Consider the following 19,161-nt stretch of genomic DNA (forward strand, 5'->3'; position numbering starts at 1 on the left):
GCCCAACACCGTGCAGGACGTTTGGCATATGCCAGAGAACACCAAGATTGGCAAATTCGCCACTGGCGCCCTGTGCTCTTCATTGATGAAAGCAGGTTCACACTGAGCACGTGACAGACGTGACAGAGTCTGGAGACGCCGTGGAGAACGTTCTGCTGCCTGCAACATCCTCCAGCATGACCAGTTTGGCGGTGTGTCAGTCATGGTGTGGGGTGGCATTTCTTTGGGGGGCCACACAGCTCTCCATGTGCTCGCCAGAGGTAGCCTGACTGCTATTAGGTACCGAGATGAGATCCTCAGACCCCTTGTGAGACCATATGCTGGTGCGGTTGGCCCTGGGTTCCTCCTAATGCAAGACAATGCTAGACCTCATGTGGCTGGAGTGTGTCAGCAGTTCCTGCAAGAGGAAGGCATTGATGCTATGGACTGGCCTGCCCGTTCCCCAGACCTGAATCCAATTGAGCACATCTGGGACATCATGTCTCGCTCCATCCACCAACGCCACGTTGCACCACAGACTGTCCAGGAGTTGGCAGATGCTTTAGTCCAGGTCTGGGAGGAGATCCCTCAGGAGACCATCTGCCACCTCATCAGGAGCATGCCCAGGCGTTGTAGGGAGGTCATACAGGCACGTGGAGGCCACACACACTACTGAGCCTCATTTTGACTTGTTTTAAGGACATTACATCAAAGTTGGATAAGCCTGTAGTGTGGTTTTCCACTTTAATTTTGAGTGTGACTCCAAATCCAGACCCCCATGGGTTGATAAATTAGATTTCCATTGATTATTTTTGTGTGATTTTGTTGTCAGCACATTCAACTATGTAAAGAAAAAAGTATTTAATAAGATTATTTCTTTCATTCAGATCTAGGATGTGTCGTTTAAGTGTTCCCTTTATTTTTTTGAGCAATATATATATATAAAACCTTATCTCCAATCCCTAACTAATAGATTTGCTGCTTTATGCTAGCTATACACACACACACACACACACACACACTACCGTTCAAAAGTTTGGGGTCACTTAGAAATGTCCTTGTTTTTTTAAATAATTGTTTTGTCCATTAAAATAACATCAAATTGATCAGAAATACAGTGTAGACGTTGTTAATGTTGTAAATGCCTATCGTAGCTGGAAACGGCTGATTTTTAATGGAATATCTACATAGGTGTACAGAGACCCATTATCAGAAACCATCACTGCTGTGTTCCAATGGACGTTGTGTTAGCTAATCCAAGTCTATCATTTTAAAAGGCTACTTGATCATTAGAAAACCCTTTTGCAATTATGTTTGCACAGCTGAAAACGGTTGTTCTGATTAAAGAAGCAATAAAACTGTCCTTCTTTACACTAGTTGAGTATCTGGAGCATCAGCATTTGTGAGTTCGATTACAGGCTCAAAATGGCCAGAAACAAATAACTTTCTTCTGAAACTCGTCAGTCTATTTTTGTTCTGAGAAATGAAGGCTATTCCATGTGAGAAATTACCAAGAAACTGAAGATCTCGTACAACGCTGTGCACTACTCCCTTCACAGAACAGCACAAACTGGCCCTAACCAGAATAGAAAGAGTGGCTTTTCTTTCAAAAACAAGGACATTGCCAAACTTTTGAACGGTAGTGCGTGCGTGTATACACACAGACAGTAGAAAAAGGCTAATGCCACATTTGGCAGACTTTTAAACAGTTCGGATTCATGTTCATTTAGTTTTAGGGAGCAAAACCTACAGTAGCTTAGCGTGGTAAAGAAACGCCTGGGAGAGAGCATGTAAACATCTTGCTGGCCTACAGCCTTTCCCTCATTTCGTAGAGGAGAGATCAGTTAGTCCACCTGGCGTGTCTCTGATGGAAACTACAATAACAAGGAAAGGATATCTGACAAAGCAATGCATCTTTATTGGTCAAAATGCTCTGCTCACACCTACTGTTATTGGTCGATAACTATTTTAGGAAGATCTGTAAAAAAAGGTCAACAATACCTAATTCAAATCAAAATACACTTTTTTTGCTTTTCAATATTCATAAAATAAAAAAGTACAAATAATTGCAGGCAGAAAGGGAATGAAGTAACAAAATGGTTGCTTAGCCTCTTAGTAGCCAGGAAGGAATCTTAGTGTGTGTTTGTGTAGGACAGTGTGACAACGCTGACTGTGACTTGGTTTGTCTGTGGTCCTGAGTGGACACACACGGAGAGATATTATCTGAGACAATTTTTGTCCCTGTAAGCAAGTTACACACTTCTCTACACACACACACACACACACACACACACCTCCCTAAATACAGGAAGAATGAAAGGACTGCAGATGGAGGGACCACAGAGAAATGAATAAGAGCTTAACAAAGGTAAATGAATTGTTCTCAGTAAAACTGTTTCAAAACAAGGTGAACCCTAAAGTGACATTACATGTTACCATATTTGTAATATCCTTTATTCCAGTGTAGACCATCTCTGCTTCACTGGGCTGCAGTACTCAGGGATCCTCATACACACCGAGCCCAGGAACACACACACACACACACACACACACCGAGCCCAGGAACACACACACACACACCGAGCCCAGGAACACACACACACCGAGCCCAGGAACACACACACACACACACACCGAGCCCAGGAACACACACACACACACACACACACCGAGCCCAGGAACACACACACTGAGCCCAGGAACAGTTGCAGAAGAGAGACTGAGAAACCTACACAGCCTCTCACACACAGGGTAAGGGTTCATTCATTCTCTTACAGGTCAGACAGTGAGGAGTGATATATATGTGTGTGTGTGTGTGTGTGTGTGTGAGCGCCTCGCCAACAGGTCGTACGGCGAGACGGTTATGAGTCACTGCTGCTGGGCCTGGCCTGAGAAAAGATAATCGGTCTCAGAGGGCGTCATCATTCTGGAATCTGACCCTTGACCTCTCTGGATCACCACCAGTATGCCAATCAGAATCCAGAAAAAGAAGTTCACCCACACTGCTGTCTGGAGAGAGGAAGGTGGGAGAGAAAGAGGGAGAGAAAGAGGGAGAGAAGCAGAAGGAGGGAGAGAGAGAGAGTAGAAGCAAATAGTCTCTGTTAATGAAATCTGACGTCATAATGGTCTTTTAATACTGACCCCAGCCGTGTATAGTCCAGTGTGTTAATACTGACCCCAGGCCTGTATAGTCCAGTGTGTTAATACTGACCCCAGCCCTGTATAGTCCAGTGTGTTAATACTGACCCCAGCCCTGTATAGTCCAGTGTGTTAATACTGACCCCAGCCCTGTATAGTCCAGTGTGTTAATACTGACCCCAGCCCTGTATAGTCCAGTGTGTTAATACTGACCCCAGCCGTGTATAGTCCAGTGTGTTAATACTGACCCCAGGCCTGTATAGTCCAGTGTGTTAATACTGACCCCAGCCGTGTATAGTCCAGTGTAGATCTGTCTGTTAATAGTGACCCCAGCCCTGTATAGTCCAGTGTAGATCTGTCTGTTAATACTGACCCCAGCCGTGTATAGTCCAGTGTGTTAATACTGACCCCAGGCCTGTATAGTCCAGTGTGTTAATACTGACCCCAGCCCTGTATAGTCCAGTGTGTTAATACTGACCCCAGCCCTGTATAGTCCAGTGTAGATCTGTCTGTTAATAGTGACCCCAGCCCTGTATAGTCCAGTGTAGATCTGTCTGTTAATACTGACCCCAGCCGTGTATAGTCCAGTGTGTTAATACTGACCCCAGCCGTGTATAGTCCAGTGTGTTAATACTGACCCCAGCCCTGTATAGTCCAGTGTGTTAATACTGACCCCAGCCCTGTATAGTCCAGTGTGTTAATACTGACCCCAGCCCTGTATAGTCCAGTGTAGATCTGTCTGTTAATACTGACCCCAGCCCTGTATAGTCCAGTGTAGATCTGTCTGTTAATACTGACCCCAGGCCTGTATAGTCCAGTGTAGATCTGTCTGTTAATAGTGACCCCAGCCCTGTATAGTCCAGTGTAGATCTGTCTGTTAATACTGACCCCAGCCCTGTATAGTCCAGTGTAGATCTGTCTGTTAATACTGACCCCAGCCCTGTATAGTCCAGTGTAGATCTGTCTGTTAATACTGACCCCAGCCCTGTATAGTCCAGTGTAGATCTGTCTGTTAATAGTGACCCCAGCCCTGTATAGTCCAGTGTAGATCTGTCTGTTAATAGTGACCCCAGCCCTGTATAGTCCAGTGTAGATCTGTCTGTTAATACTGACCCCAGCCCTGTATATTCCAGTGTAGATCTGTCTGTTAATTGTGACCCCAGCCCTGTATAGTCCAGTCCAGATCTGTCTGTTAATACTGACCCCAGCCCTGTATAGTCCAGATCTGTCTGTTAATACTGACCCCAGCCCTGTATAGTCCAGATCTGTCTGTTAATACTGACCCCAGCCCTGTATAGTCCAGTGTGTTAATACTGACCCCAGCGTTGTACAGTCCAGTGTAGATCTGTGTTCCCGTGTAAGGACTGATCCAGGTCCTAGACTGAGCCTGTTCACATCTAGATGGGAGTAAATCCAGAAATCAAACATTTTCTAGAGGAATGTTTACACAGTTTACAAACAACTAATGCCCACACAATTCAGAAAACATGACATCTAAAGAAAAGAGAAGTCTATATTACCTCAACCACCTGGTACCCCTACATACAGCCTCGTTACCACCCGGTACCCCTACATATAGCCTCGTTACCACCCGGTACCCCTACATATAGCCTCGTTACCACCCGGTACCCCTACATACAGCCTCGTTACCACCCGGTACCCCTACATACAGCCTCGTTACCACCTGGTACCCCTACATATAGCCTCAGTACCACCTGGTACCCCTACATATAGCCTCAGTACCACCTGGTACCCCTACATATAGCCTCAGTACCACCTGGTACCCCTACATATAGCCTCAGTACCACCTGGTACCCCTACATATAGCCTCGTTACCACCTGGTACCCCTACATATAGCCTCGTTACCACCTGGTACCCCTACATATAGCCTCGTTACCACCTGGTACCCCTACATATAGCCTCGTTACCACCTGGTACCCCTACATATAGCCTCGTTACCACCTGGTACCCCTACATATAGCCTCGTTCCCACCTGGTACCCCTACATATAGCCTCGTTCCCACCTGGTACCCCTACATATAGCCTCGTTCCCACCTGGTACCCCTACATATAGCCTCGTTCCCACCTGGTACCCCTACATATAGCCTCGTTCCCACCTGGTACCCCTACATATAGCCTCATTCCCACCTGGTACCCCTACATACAGCCTCGTTACCACCTGGTACCCCTACATATAGCCTCGTTACCACCTGGTACCCCTACATACAGCCTCGTTACCACCTGGTACCCCTACATATAGCCTCGTTACCACCTGGTACCCCTACATACAGCCTCATTACTACCTGGTACCCCTACATATAGCCTCGTTACCACCTGGTACCGCTACATACAGCCTCATTACTACCTGGTACCCCTACATATAGCCTCGTTACCACCTGGTACCCCTACATACAGCCTCATTACTACCTGGTACCCCTACATATAGCCTCGTTACCACCTGGTACCCCTACATATAGCCTCATTACTACCTGGTGTCCCTACATATTGACTGAGTACTGCTACTCCTTGTATATAGCCTCATTACTACCTGGTACCCCTACATATTGACTGAGTACTGCTACTCCTTGTATATAGCCTCATTACTACCTGGTACCCCTACATATTGACTGAGTACTGCTACTCCTTGTATATAGCCTCATTACTACCTGGTACCCCTACATATTGACTGAGTACTGCTACTCCTTGTATATAGCCTCATTACTACCTGGTACCCCTACATATTGACTGAGTACTGCTACTCCTTGTACATAGCCTCATTACTACCTGGTACCTCTACATATTGACTGAGTACTGCTACTCCTTGTATATAGCCTCATTACTACCTGGTACCTCTACATATAGCCTCATTACTACCTGGTACCTCTACATATTGACTGAGTACTGCTACTCCTTGTATATAGCCTCATTACTACCTGGTACCTCTACATATTGACTCAGTACTACCTGGTACCTCTACATATTGACTGAGTACTGCTACTCCTTGTATATAGCCTCATTACTACCTGGTACCTCTACATATTGACTCAATACTACCTGGTACCTCTACATATTGACTGAGTACTGCTACTCCTTGTATATAGCCTCATTACTACCTGGTACCTCTACATATTGACTCAGTACTACCTGGTACCTCTACATATAGCCTCATTACTACCTGGCACCTCTACATATTGACTGAGTACTGCTACTCCTTGTATATAGCCTCATTACTACCTGGTACCCCTACATATTGACTGAGTACTGCTACTCCTTGTATATAGCCTCATTACTACCCGGTACCCCTACATATTGACTGAGTACTGCTACTCCTTGTATATAGCCTCATTACTACCTGGTACCTCTACATATTGACTCAGTACTACCTGGTACCTCTACATATTGACTGAGTACTGCTACTCCTTGTATATAGCCTCATTACTACCTGGTACCTCTACATATTGACTCAGTACTACCTGGTACCTCTACATATTGACTCAGTACTGCTACTCCTTGTATATAGCCTCAGTACTACCTGGTACCTCTACATATTGACTGAGTACTGCTACTCCTTGTATATAGCCTCATTACTACCTGGTACCCCTACATATTGACTGAGTACTGCTACTCCTTGTATATAGCCTCATTACTACCTGGTACCTCTACATATTGACTCAGTACTACCTGGTACCTCTACATATTGACTGAGTACTGCTACTCCTTGTATATAGCCTCATTACTACCTGGTACCTCTACATATAGCCTCATTACTACCTGGTACCTCTACATATTGACTGAGTACTGCTACTCCTTGTATATAGCCTCATTACTACCTGGTACCCCTACATATTGACTGAGTACTGCTACTCCTTGTATATAGCCTCATTACTACCTGGTACCCCTACATATTGACTGAGTACTGCTACTCCTTGTATATAGCCTCATTACTACCTGGTACCCCTACATATTGACTGAGTACTGCTACTCCTTGTATATAGCCTCATTACTACCTGGTACCCCTACATATTGACTGAGTACTGCTACTCCTTGTATATAGCCTCATTACTACCTGGTACCCCTACATATTGACTGAGTACTGCTACTCCTTGTATATAGCCTCATTACTACCTGGTACCCCTACATATTGACTGAGTACTGCTACTCCTTGTATATAGCCTCATTACTACCTGGTACCTCTACATATTGACTGAGTACTGCTACTCCTTGTATATAGCCTCATTACTACCTGGTACCTCTACATATTGACTGAGTACTGCTACTCCTTGTATATAGCCTCATTACTACCTGGTACCTCTACATATTGACTGAGTACTGCTACTCCTTGTATATAGCCTCATTACTACCTGGTACCTCTACATATTGACTGAGTACTGCTACTCCTTGTATATAGCCTCATTACTACCTGGTACCCCTACATATTGACTGAGTACTGCTACTCCTTGTATATAGCCTCATTACTACCTGGTACCCCTACATATTGACTGAGTACTGCTACTCCTTGTATATAGCCTCATTACTACCTGGTACCTCTACATATAGCCTCATTACTACCTGGTACCTCTACATATTGACTGAGTACTGCTACTCCTTGTATATAGCCTCATTACTACCTGGTACCCCTACATATTGACTGAGTACTGCTACTCCTTGTATATAGCCTCATTACTACCTGGTACCTCTACATATTGACTGAGTACTGCTACTCCTTGTATATAGCCTCATTACTACCTGGTACCCCTACATATTGACTGAGTACTGCTACTCCTTGTATATAGCCTCATTATTGTTATTTTATTGTGCTACTATTTCTTCTTTTATTTTGCATTATTGGGAAAAGGCTTGTATGTAAAAAATTCACGGTAAAGTCTACACCTGTTGTATTCGTTGCATGACAAATAATATTTTTTGGTGGTTTTTTCCAGTCTACTTGTACTGGTAGTAGTAGTGACCACAGATTTAACATGAAGAAAAGTTCTGCATCTAGATGTGTTACAGTACCTGGTGACGTTGGGGACAGCGTGTAGGACAGAGTCACACAGAAAGTCTCTTCCCACCTTCAACACACAGCCCGTCACCAGCAGGAAGAAGAGGAACACTCCACACACCACCAGGGTCATGTTCAGCCATAGACGCTCTCTGGACACACACACACACACACACACACACACACACACGCACACAATAAGGTTAGATAGGCATTGCGGAATGTTGAATTATGGATAGAATGGTTTCAAGATGTGAACATCTCGGCATGACATACACACGGTCAGATTGTCATACAGCGCCTTCGGGAAGTATTCAGACCCTTTGACCTTTTCCACATTGTGTTACATTACAGCCTTATTCTAAAAATGATTTCTTTCCCCCCCAATATACACACACACACACACACACACACACACAATACCCCATAATGACAAAGCAAAAACAGGTTTTTAGAAAACTTCACAAATATGTGAAAAATCTAACTGAAAAACCACATTTACATAAGTATTCAGACCCTTTACTCAGTACTTTGTTGAAGCACCTTCACCAGCGATTACAGCCTGGAGTCTTCTTGGGTATGCCACTACAAGCTTGTCACACCTGTATTTGGGGAGTTTCATTCTTCTCTGCAGATCCTCTCAAGCTCTGTCAGGTTGGATGGGGAGCGTCGCTGCACAGCTATTTTCAGGTCTCTCCAGAGATGTTCGATCGGGTTCAAGTCCGGGCTCTGGCTGGGCCACTCAAGGACATTGAGACTTGACCCGAAGCCACTCCTGTGTTGTCTTGGCTGTGTGTTTAGGGTCGTTGTCCTGTTGGAAGGTCAACCTTCGCTCCAGTCTGAGGTCCTGAGCGCTCTAGAGCAGGTTTTCATTAAGCATCTCTCTGTACTTTGCTCCTTTCATCTTTCCCTCGATCCTAACTAGTTTCCCAGTCCCTGCCGCTGAAAAACATCCCCACAGCATGATGCTGCCACCACCATGCTTCACCGTAGGGATGGTGCAAGGTCTCCTCCAGACGTGAAGCTTGGCATTCAGGCCAAATAGTTCAATCTTGGTGGTTCCAAACTTCTTCCATTTAAGAATGATGGAGGCCACTGTTCTTGGGGACCTTCAATGCTGCAGACATTTTTTTGGTATCCTTCCCCAGATCTGTACCTTGACAGAATCATGTCTCTGAGCTCTATGGACAATTCATTCAACCTCATGGCATGGTTTTTGCTCTGACATGCATTGTCAATTGTAGGACCTTACATAAAAAGGTGTGTGCCCTTCCAAATCATGTCTTATCAATTGAATTTACCACAGGTGGACTCCAATCAAGTTGTAGAAACATCTCAAGGATGATCAAAGGAAACAGGATGCTTCTGAGCTCAATTTCGAGTGTCATAGCAAAGGGTCTGAATATTTATGTAAATGAAGGTCTTTTTTTATTTGTCATAAATTTGCTAAAATTTCAAACAAACAATCTGTTTTCGCTTTGTTATTATGGGGTATTGTGTGTAGATTGATGAGGATGTTTTATATATTTAATCAATTTTACAATAAGGCTGTAACGTAACAAAATGTGGAAAAAGCCAAAGGGTCTGAATACTTTCCTGAAGGAGCTGTATGTCATGAGGTTAAATTGATGGTTCTACAACGTCTCGGCATGACACACACACAACCAGAAAGTCTCATAGGACAACCAGTAAGTTGTGTCACACCCATCAATGAGTCATGTAAAATACCATATGTACCCACCCACCTGTTAACCCCTCCATCCAGGCAGCATGTATATATCCAGTACAGTGATATAGAGAAACAGAACACGGCTACACACACTGAGATAGCAGAGACAAAGTAACAGAGCGAAGGAGAGCTGGAGGTCTGGACCAATATGGAGTCTGATGAGGAGTTATGGGTCACTGTTCCATACAGCATACAGAGTCCCCCGAAACTACCCTGGAGAGAGAGAGAGAGAGAGAGAGAGAGAGCATCAGCATTTGTCAAGTTCATTAGTAGTCTAACTACATAGCTGTGAAAAAGTTGATATTTGAGTGAGACTAACAAACTCAAATGGGCCCCCCCCCCCCCGGCCGGTAATTCGACCATGATAATGAGTAATAACCTAGTAATGTCATATTTGTTTGCTGACATGGGCTAATTGACTGACTATCAGTGACTGACATAACTGCTGATGCACAAACAACATTTCATAATGGCACGTTGTGTATTTTACTATTCTAACTGACTTCCCCCACCAACAATCCACTGCAACAAAGTCAGAATAGGCAAAAATAAAATGCTTTTTAGTCTTAGGCATAAGATTAGCAGTGTGGTTAAAAGACACATTTACTACTATATATATATATAATTAACATGTGTAAAAAAAAATATATAAATATTTTTAAAAAATGGATGAATTTCCTGACTACACGCAGCTTTTGCGTCACTGCGTTAGAAACAGGCCATCTACATTTCCTGGTTGTAAGCAAATCACAATATCCAGAACTCATAGCGACTTCAGGATGTAGTACCGCCCCTGTCGAGGTGGATCCATTTCAGAATGGATGTCAACTGGTAGCTAACGTTACTCACTGGACCAGCCACTCCTTCATAGAACATCCGCTTGTGAATAAACATTTTTCTGTAGACAACTTACGTTCAGTCATGGTGTGGTGCTCAGTACCTGGATGTACAAACTACAAGCAAGCACAGTCATTTCATCAATTACCTTATCAAGAAGTTGAGCAGAGGTACGGACGTAGCTAACTAGCTAACTACCGCAGAGGCTAATGTGACTGGCCTGTGTTCTAATCCCATCAACATCTGCAACGGCATCAACATCAAGCTCAGCACTAAGAGTGTAAGTCACCTTTGCTAAATCTTTCCATGACTCAACGTTGAACAAATAAATATATTGGAGCTAGGCATAAATTAGCTTTGAAACTGTTGGCAGCATTCTGCCTTCTCCCTACAACTGGCTCATCAGAACTACAATCCCAAAGCTGTGTTTTAAAACGTCAATAATCATCGCTTGCGATACGGCTTACAAAACATATGGCCCTCGTCTTTAATCAGCAAGAAAGAATCCTTCAAATTAAAATATACACTTACTGTAGCAGATCCATACAGCTATTGAGCCTCCATCCTACTATACTACACTGTAGCAGTTACAGATCCATACAGCCTCCATCCTACTAAACTACACTGTAGCAGTTACAGATCCATACAGCCTCCATCCTACTAAACTACACTGTAGCAGTTACAGATCCATACAGCCTCCATCCTACTAAACTACACTGTAGCAGTTACAGATCCATACAGCCTCCATCCTACTAAACTACACTGTAGCAGTTACAGATCCATACAGCCTCCATCCTACTAAACTACACTGTAGCAGTTACAGATCCATACAGCCTCCATCCTACTATACTACACTGTAGCAGTTACAGATCCATACAGCCTCCATCCTACTAAACTACACTGTAGCAGTTACAGATCCATACAGCCTCCATCCTACTAAACTACACTGTAGCAGTTACAGATCCATACAGCCTCCATCCTACTAAACTACACTGTAGCAGTTACAGATCCATACAGCCTCCATCCTACTAAACTACACTGTAGCAGTTACAGATCCATACAGCCTCCATCCTACTAAACTACACTGTAGCAGTTACAGATCCATACAGCCTCCATCCTACTATACTACACTGTAGCAGTTACAGATCCATACAGCCTCCATCCTACTATACTACACTGTAGCAGTTACAGATCCATACAGCCTCCATCCTACTAAACTACACTGTAGCAGTTACAGATCCATACAGCCTCCATCCTACTATACTACACTGTAGCAGTTACAGATCCATACAGCCTCCATCCTACTAAACTACACTGTAGCAGTTACAGATCCATACAGCCTCCATCCTACTATACTACACTGTAGCAGTTACAGATCCATACAGCCTCCATCCTACTAAACTACACTGTAGCAGTTACAGATCCATACAGCCTCCATCCTACTAAACTACACTGTAGCAGTTACAGATCCATACAGCTATGGAGCCTCCATCCTACTAAACTGTAGCAGTTACAGATCCATACAGCTATGGAGCCTCCATCCTACTAAACTACACTGTAGCAGTTACAGATCCATACAGCCTCCATCCTACTAAACTACACTGTAGCAGTTACAGATCCATACAGCTATGGAGCCTCCATCCTACTAAACTGTAGCAGTTACAGATCCATACAGCTATGGAGCCTCCATCCTACTAAACTAAACTGTGGTAGTTACAGATCCATACAGCTATGGAGCCTCCATCCTACTAAACTGTGGTAGTTACAGATCCATACAGCCTCCATCCTACTAAACTACACTGTAGCAGTTACAGATCCATACAGCTATAGAGCCTCCATCCTACTAAACTAAACTGTGGTAGTTACAGATCCATACAGCTATAGAGCCTCCATCCTACTAAACTGTGGTAGTTACAGATCCATACAGCTATAGAGCCTCCATCCTACTAAACTACACTGTAGCAGTTACAGATCCATACAGCCTCCATCCTACTAAACTACACTGTAGCAGTTACAGATCCATACAGCTATGGAGCCTCCATCCTACTAAACTGTAGCAGTTACAGATCCATACAGCTATGGAGCCTCCATCCTACTAAACTGTAGCAGTTACAGATCCATACAGCCTCCATCCTACTAAACTACACTGTAGCAGTTACAGATCCATACAGCTATAGAGCCTCCATCCTACTAAACTAAACTGTGGTAGTTACAGATCCATACAGCTATAGAGCCTCCATCCTACTAAACGACACTGTAGCAGTTACAGATCCATACAGCTATAGAGCCTCCATCCTACTAAACGACACTGTAGCAGTTACAGATCCATACAGCTATGGAGCCTCCATCCTACTAAACTAAACTGTGGTAGTTACAGATCCATACAGCTATTGAGCCTCCATCCTACTAAACTAATCTGTAGCAGTTACAGATCCATACAGCCTCCATCCTACTAAACGACACTGTAGCAGTTACAGATCCATACAGCTATGGAGCCTCCATCCTACTAAACTACACTGTAGCAGTTACAGATCCATACAGCTATAGAGCCTCCATCCAACTAAACTACACTGTAGCAGTTACAGATCCATACAGCCTCCATCCTACTAAACTACACTGTAGCAGTTACAGATCCATACAGCTATAGAGCCTCCATCCTACTAAACTACACTGTAGCAGTTACAGATCCATACAGCTATGGAGCCTCCATCCTACTAAACTGTAGCAGTTACAGATCCATACAGCTATAGAGCCTCCATCCTACTAAACTGTGGTAGTTACAGATCCATACAGCTATGGAGCCTCCATCCTACTAAACTGTAGCAGTTACAGATCAATACAGCTATGGAGCCTCCATCCTACTAAACTGTAGCAGTTACAGATCCATACAGCTATGGAGCCTCCATCCTACTAAACTGTGGTAGTTACAGATCCATACAGCCTCCATCCTACTAAACTACACTGTAGCAGTTACAGATCCATACAGCTATAGAGCCTCCATCCTACTAAACTAAACTGTGGTAGTTACAGATCCATACAGCTATAGAGCCTCCATCCTACTAAACTGTGGTAGTTACAGATCCATACAGCTATAGAGCCTCCATCCTACTAAACTACACTGTAGCAGTTACAGATCCATACAGCCTCCATCCTACTAAACTACACTGTAGCAGTTACAGATCCATACAGCTATAGAGCCTCCATCCTACTAAACTAAACTGTGGTAGTTATAGATCCATACAGCTATAGAGCCTCCATCCTACTAAACGACACTGTAGCAGTTACAGATCCATACAGCTATGGAGCCTCCATCCTACTAAACTAAACTGTGGTAGTTACAGATCCATACAGCTATAGAGCCTCCATCCTACTAAACTACACTGTAGCAGTTACAGATCCATACAGCTATGGAGCCTCCATCCTACTAAACGACACTGTAGCAGTTACAGATCCATACAGCTATGGAGCCTCCATCCTACTAAACTACACTGTAGCAGTTACAGATCCATACAGCTATGGAGCCTCCATCCTACTAAACGACACTGTAGCAGTTACAGATCCATACAGCTATGGAGCCTCCATCCTACTAAACTAATCTGTGGTAGTTATAGATCCATACAGCTATAGAGCCTCCATCCTACTAAACTAATCTGTGGTAGTTACAGATCCATACAGCTATGGAGCCTCCATCCTACTAAACTAATCTGTAGCAGTTACAGATCCATACAGCCTCCATCCTACTAAACGACACTGTAGCAGTTACAGATCCATACAGCTATGGAGCCTCCATCCTACTAAACTAATCTGTGGTAGTTACAGATCCATACAGCTATGGAGCCTCCATCCTACTAAACTGTGGTAGTTACAGATCCATACAGCTATAGAGCCTCCATCCTACTAAACGACACTGTAGCAGTTACAGATCCATACAGCTATGGAGCCTCCATCCTACTAAACTAATCTGTGGTAGTTACAGATCCATACAGCTATGGAGCCTCCATCCTACTAAACTGTAGCAGTTACAGATCCATACAGCTATGGAGCCTCCATCCTACTACACTGTAGCAGTTACAGATCCATACAGCTATGGAGCCTCCATCCTACTACACTGTAGCAGTTACAGATCCATACAGCCTAGAGGAATGACCGATTAATTAGGGCCGATTTCAAGTTTCCATAGCAATCGGTGTTTTCGGACACTGATTTGCTGATTTTTTTTTTTTTTAATACCTTTATTTAACTAGGCAAGTCAGTTAACAAATTCTCATTTTCAATGACGGCCTACCAGGGAACGGTGGGTTAACTGCCTTGTTCAGGGGCAGAACGACAGATTTTTACCTTGTCAGCTCGGGGGGGATTCAATCTTGCAACCTTACGGTTAACTAGTCCAACGCTCTAACCACCTGCTTTACATTGCACTCCATGAGGAGCCTGCCTGTTACGCGAATGCAGTAAGAAGCCAAGGTAAGTTGCTAGCTAGCATTAAACTTATCTTATAAGAAAAAAAATCTAATCAATCATAAACACTAGTTAACTACACATGGTTGATGATATTACTAGTTTATCTAGCCTGTCCTGCATTGCATATAATCGATGCGGTGCGCATTCGCGAAAAAGGACTGTCATTGCTTCAATGTGTACCTAACCATAAACATCAATGTCTTTCTTAAAATCAATACACAAGTATATATATTTTTAAACCTGCATATTTAGCTAAAAGAAATCCAGGTTAGCAGGCAATATTAACCAGGTGAAATTGTGTCACTTCTCTTGCGTTCATTGCACGCAGAGTCAGTGTATATGCAACAGTTTGGGCCGCCTGGCTCGTTGCGAACTAATGTGCCATTACGACACAACATTGAAGGTTGTGCAATGTAACAGGAATATTTAGACTTATGGGTGCCACCCGTTCGATAAAATACGGAACGGTTCCGTATTTCACTGAAAGAAACGTTTTGTTTTCGAGATGTTAGTTTCCGGATTCGACCATATTAATGACCTAAGGCTCGTATTTCTGTGTGTTTGAGTCTATTTCTGTGTGAGTCTGAGTGATGGTAGGCACCAGCAGGCTCGTAAGCATTCAAACAGCACTTTCGTGCGTTTTGCCAGCAGCTCTTCAAGCATTGCGCTGTTTATGACTTCAAGCCTGTCAACTCCCAAGATTAGGCTGGTGTAACCGATGTGAAATGGCTAGCTAGTTAGCGGGTGCGCGCTAATAGCGTTTCAAACGTCACTCGCTCTCAGACTTGGAGTAGGTGTTCCCCTTGCTCTGCATGGGTAACGCTGCTTTGAGGGTGGCTGTTGTCGATGTGTTCCTGGTTCGAGCCCAGGTAGGAGCGAGGAGAGGGACGGAAGCTATACTGTTACACTGGCAATACTAAAGTGCCTATAAGAACATCCAATAGTCAAAGGTATATGAAATACAAATCGTATAGAGAGAATTAGTCCTATAATTCCTATAATAATTACAAACTAAAACTTCTTACCTGGGAATATTGAAGACTCATGTTAAAAGGAACCACCAGCTTTCATATGTTCTGAGCAAGGAACTTAAACGTTAGCTTGCTTACATGGCACATATTGCACTTTTACTTTCTTCTCCAACACTTTGTTTTTGCATTATTTAAACCAAATTGAACATGTTTCATTATTCATTTGAGGCTAAATTGATTTTATGTATTATATTAAGTTAAAATATGTGTTCATGCAGTATTGTTGTAATTGTCATTATTACAAATAAATTTTTAAATTAAACCAAAAATAAATATATATATATATATTTTTTAATTATTTTTATTTTTATTTTAAATCGGCCCATTAACCGGTATCGTCTTTTTTTGGTCCTCCAATAATCGATATCGGTGTAAAGCTACTACATATATATATATTTATTTTTTTAAGAAATGGGCGGGTTTGTGAATTTGTGGGTATAGAAGCTTGTGACGACCGAGTCACTATCTTTAACTACACTTCCTGGTCTGTTCCAGTAGGCCTAGGTTAGGAATAGGTCAAACTGTGAAAGTAGCCTAGTTTGTGAGAGAGACCTCAACTATATTGTCAGGTAAACTTAGTGAATTGTCGGTTTAACTTGAACTAATAATCCCTATATTGGTTTTGTTCGGTCGAAAGAACACTGAGTCACACGTGTTTTCCTGTACTTTATGAGTGTCACTATTTTGGGGGAAAGCATTGAACAGTCATTAGACAAGTCTGGACAGTTTCATGCCGTTTCATTTCTCACTCTCTCAACCTGCCATTGTAGAGAACAAACTGTCCTTTCACTTTGTTTTTGTAGGAAGTGTGATTTAACCCTAAAAACACGATAAAGCTATGACTGGCAGTGACGTTTTCGCTGCAGGTTAGGAGAATTAAGGCAGCAGGTTAGGAGAAGTAGATTATGGTTAGGAAAAGGATTAGGGAAAACGCTCTCCTAACCTTAAACGAAAAGTCCCTTCCGGTCGTAGCTGTATCGAAGTAGCGTGTTTTTTGGGAGCCCCTTGTCAAACCCTTGTCAAACTGTAACTATTTGGTTAAGGCTTACAGGAAGTTAAGGAAAACCTCTATTCTACCACAGGTATTTTCTGCTGCGATAATAACAGTTAGCTACTATGTACAGACGCTTCATAAGACATACCATAGTTAGGCCTAACATTCCCCAGTGAAATCCTTCAGACCATCAGGTGATTCCAATAAAGAAACGTCGGTTTGGAAAGTCAATCAAAGCAAAAATGGTGCAACTGCGACATAAAGTTGTGTCCAAAGCAGACTGCCAGTCCAAACATCGGTCAACATTACAACTGTCAACAAAGTTAACATAACAAGCCAAAGTTAGAACTTTATTCTTTACCTGTACGATAGTGAGAGATGATGCCGTGACTATCCCACACACGAAAGAACTGGCGTATAAGCCCATTTCAAGGAGAAGCAGCCACGGTATCACCATAATGTCCAAGTCCTCTCTCCGCTGTCTACCGGAGCGCGTGACAGCCAGCAGTGTTTTTACGTTTTCCAGTTGACGCGACGACGTCACAGCACCAATTCGTCTTGTTGTGGCACAGCTGCAGTCCCCGACGTAGCGTTTTCCGTCCCTGCTCCCTGCTCCCACGCCGCACACCTCTTCCCCTTGTGCTTCTCTGCCTGCGCGCTGTTGCCGTAACTTCCGATGCACAGACAGCTTCTCCAACTCTCGTTTGCGGCAGATTTTTTTGTTGTTGTGGGAAAACTCACTAAATGCTATCAAAACCATAGAAACTCTCGGACCGTTGGCAAAACTCCCCAATGGCAACCTGAACAGTAGCTGCTAACCTCTTTTACCAACAAAAGTCGCTGGAGGGGTCTGAAAACTCGCCAAATATACAACAATGACTGACACGACGTAGCGGGGACGCGCTCTGACCGTTTATACCCGCGTTCTGAAACGCACTCGGAAGCGCGCATTCGATACAGTTGACACTTTTCTACTACAAACTAAAATAGTATCTGGAGCACATATTTTTGACCTGCCCTGTCCTGGTGTGAATCATTTCAATATTGTGGTGGTTGCTGTATTTCTACATGTGCAATATGGGGGTGGGGGGCTCGGTCGGGAGAGAGCTATTAGAGAGCATCAGCCTGGTATACCACCTACAGTAGCAGCCAATGTCTGGTGTTCAATGTAGGACTACATTCCATGAGACTTTGGGGAAAAAATCATGCAGGACATTAACCTGTTTATCCACTTCTGCTTCAGACCAGGAGGTGACTGAACATGGTGTTGTGTTGTTTGATGCAAGACACTTTACAAAATAAAATGCATTATTATTCCCATACCATTATTACAGAGAACCAGACACATTATGCTACCCTCTGCCTATTGGCTACTTAGCTTATTCAAGCTTGTATAATACAACACTGCCCCTTTAAGACAAAAGAAAAATAGCTTTACCTGACTGGCTTTTCAAAGAGGTCTAGAAATGTATACATTTTGTGCCCTTGTAGGAAGCAATCACTCCCCTATTGCTGACTACAAATGATCTATAACTGGGCTAATAACTCACTAACTAGCAAAGGACATGAATAAAATGTGAACACGTGACTACTGTACATGCAGCTCCTGTCTTCCAGATGATGGCAAAACTCGAGGCGAACCACATTATTTCTGCCTCATGTACAAATGAATGTTGTTACTCCTATGAACAGAGAAAGTGAAATATTCCTCGATATTACAAAAGACCCAGGCCGCTAGTAATAACAGCGACTTAGTCATTACTGCTGCATTGCTTGTTGTAGCGCTGAGTGTAAAGAGAAAGAACACGCATTTTATGGCTTATAAAAGTGTTGAATACAAAGAGTTGACAGTGAGAACTTTAACATGAAGTCACTCGTAAAAACAGCAGCTCTTTGCTGTATTCGTTGACAGTCTCTCTCTAGTCGTGGATTTAAACATCTTGAAATCTCACAGTATCATCTTTGCTGTATTCGTTGACAGTCTCTCTC

At 43.3% G+C, this 19,161-nt stretch overlaps 1 protein-coding gene across 1 annotated transcript; it reads right to left on the reverse strand.

Annotated features, from left to right (window-relative positions):
• Window positions 1-1,878: 1,878 nt before the first annotated feature.
• Window positions 1,879-17,643, reverse strand: t179b (Transmembrane protein 179B). The gene is given in 4 exon segments (NM_001146467.1): window positions 1,879-2,506; window positions 2,509-2,636; window positions 9,943-10,062; window positions 17,534-17,643. Coding segments are annotated over 4 exon segments (375 nt in total). The 5' UTR covers window positions 17,630-17,643; the 3' UTR covers window positions 1,879-2,475.
• Between the last annotated feature and the right edge of the window lie 1,518 nt (window positions 17,644-19,161).

This window comes from Salmo salar, chromosome 18 (assembly GCF_965601325.2).
Source record: "Salmo salar chromosome 18, fSalSal1, whole genome shotgun sequence".
Lineage (NCBI taxonomy): Eukaryota > Metazoa > Chordata > Actinopteri > Salmoniformes > Salmonidae > Salmo > Salmo salar.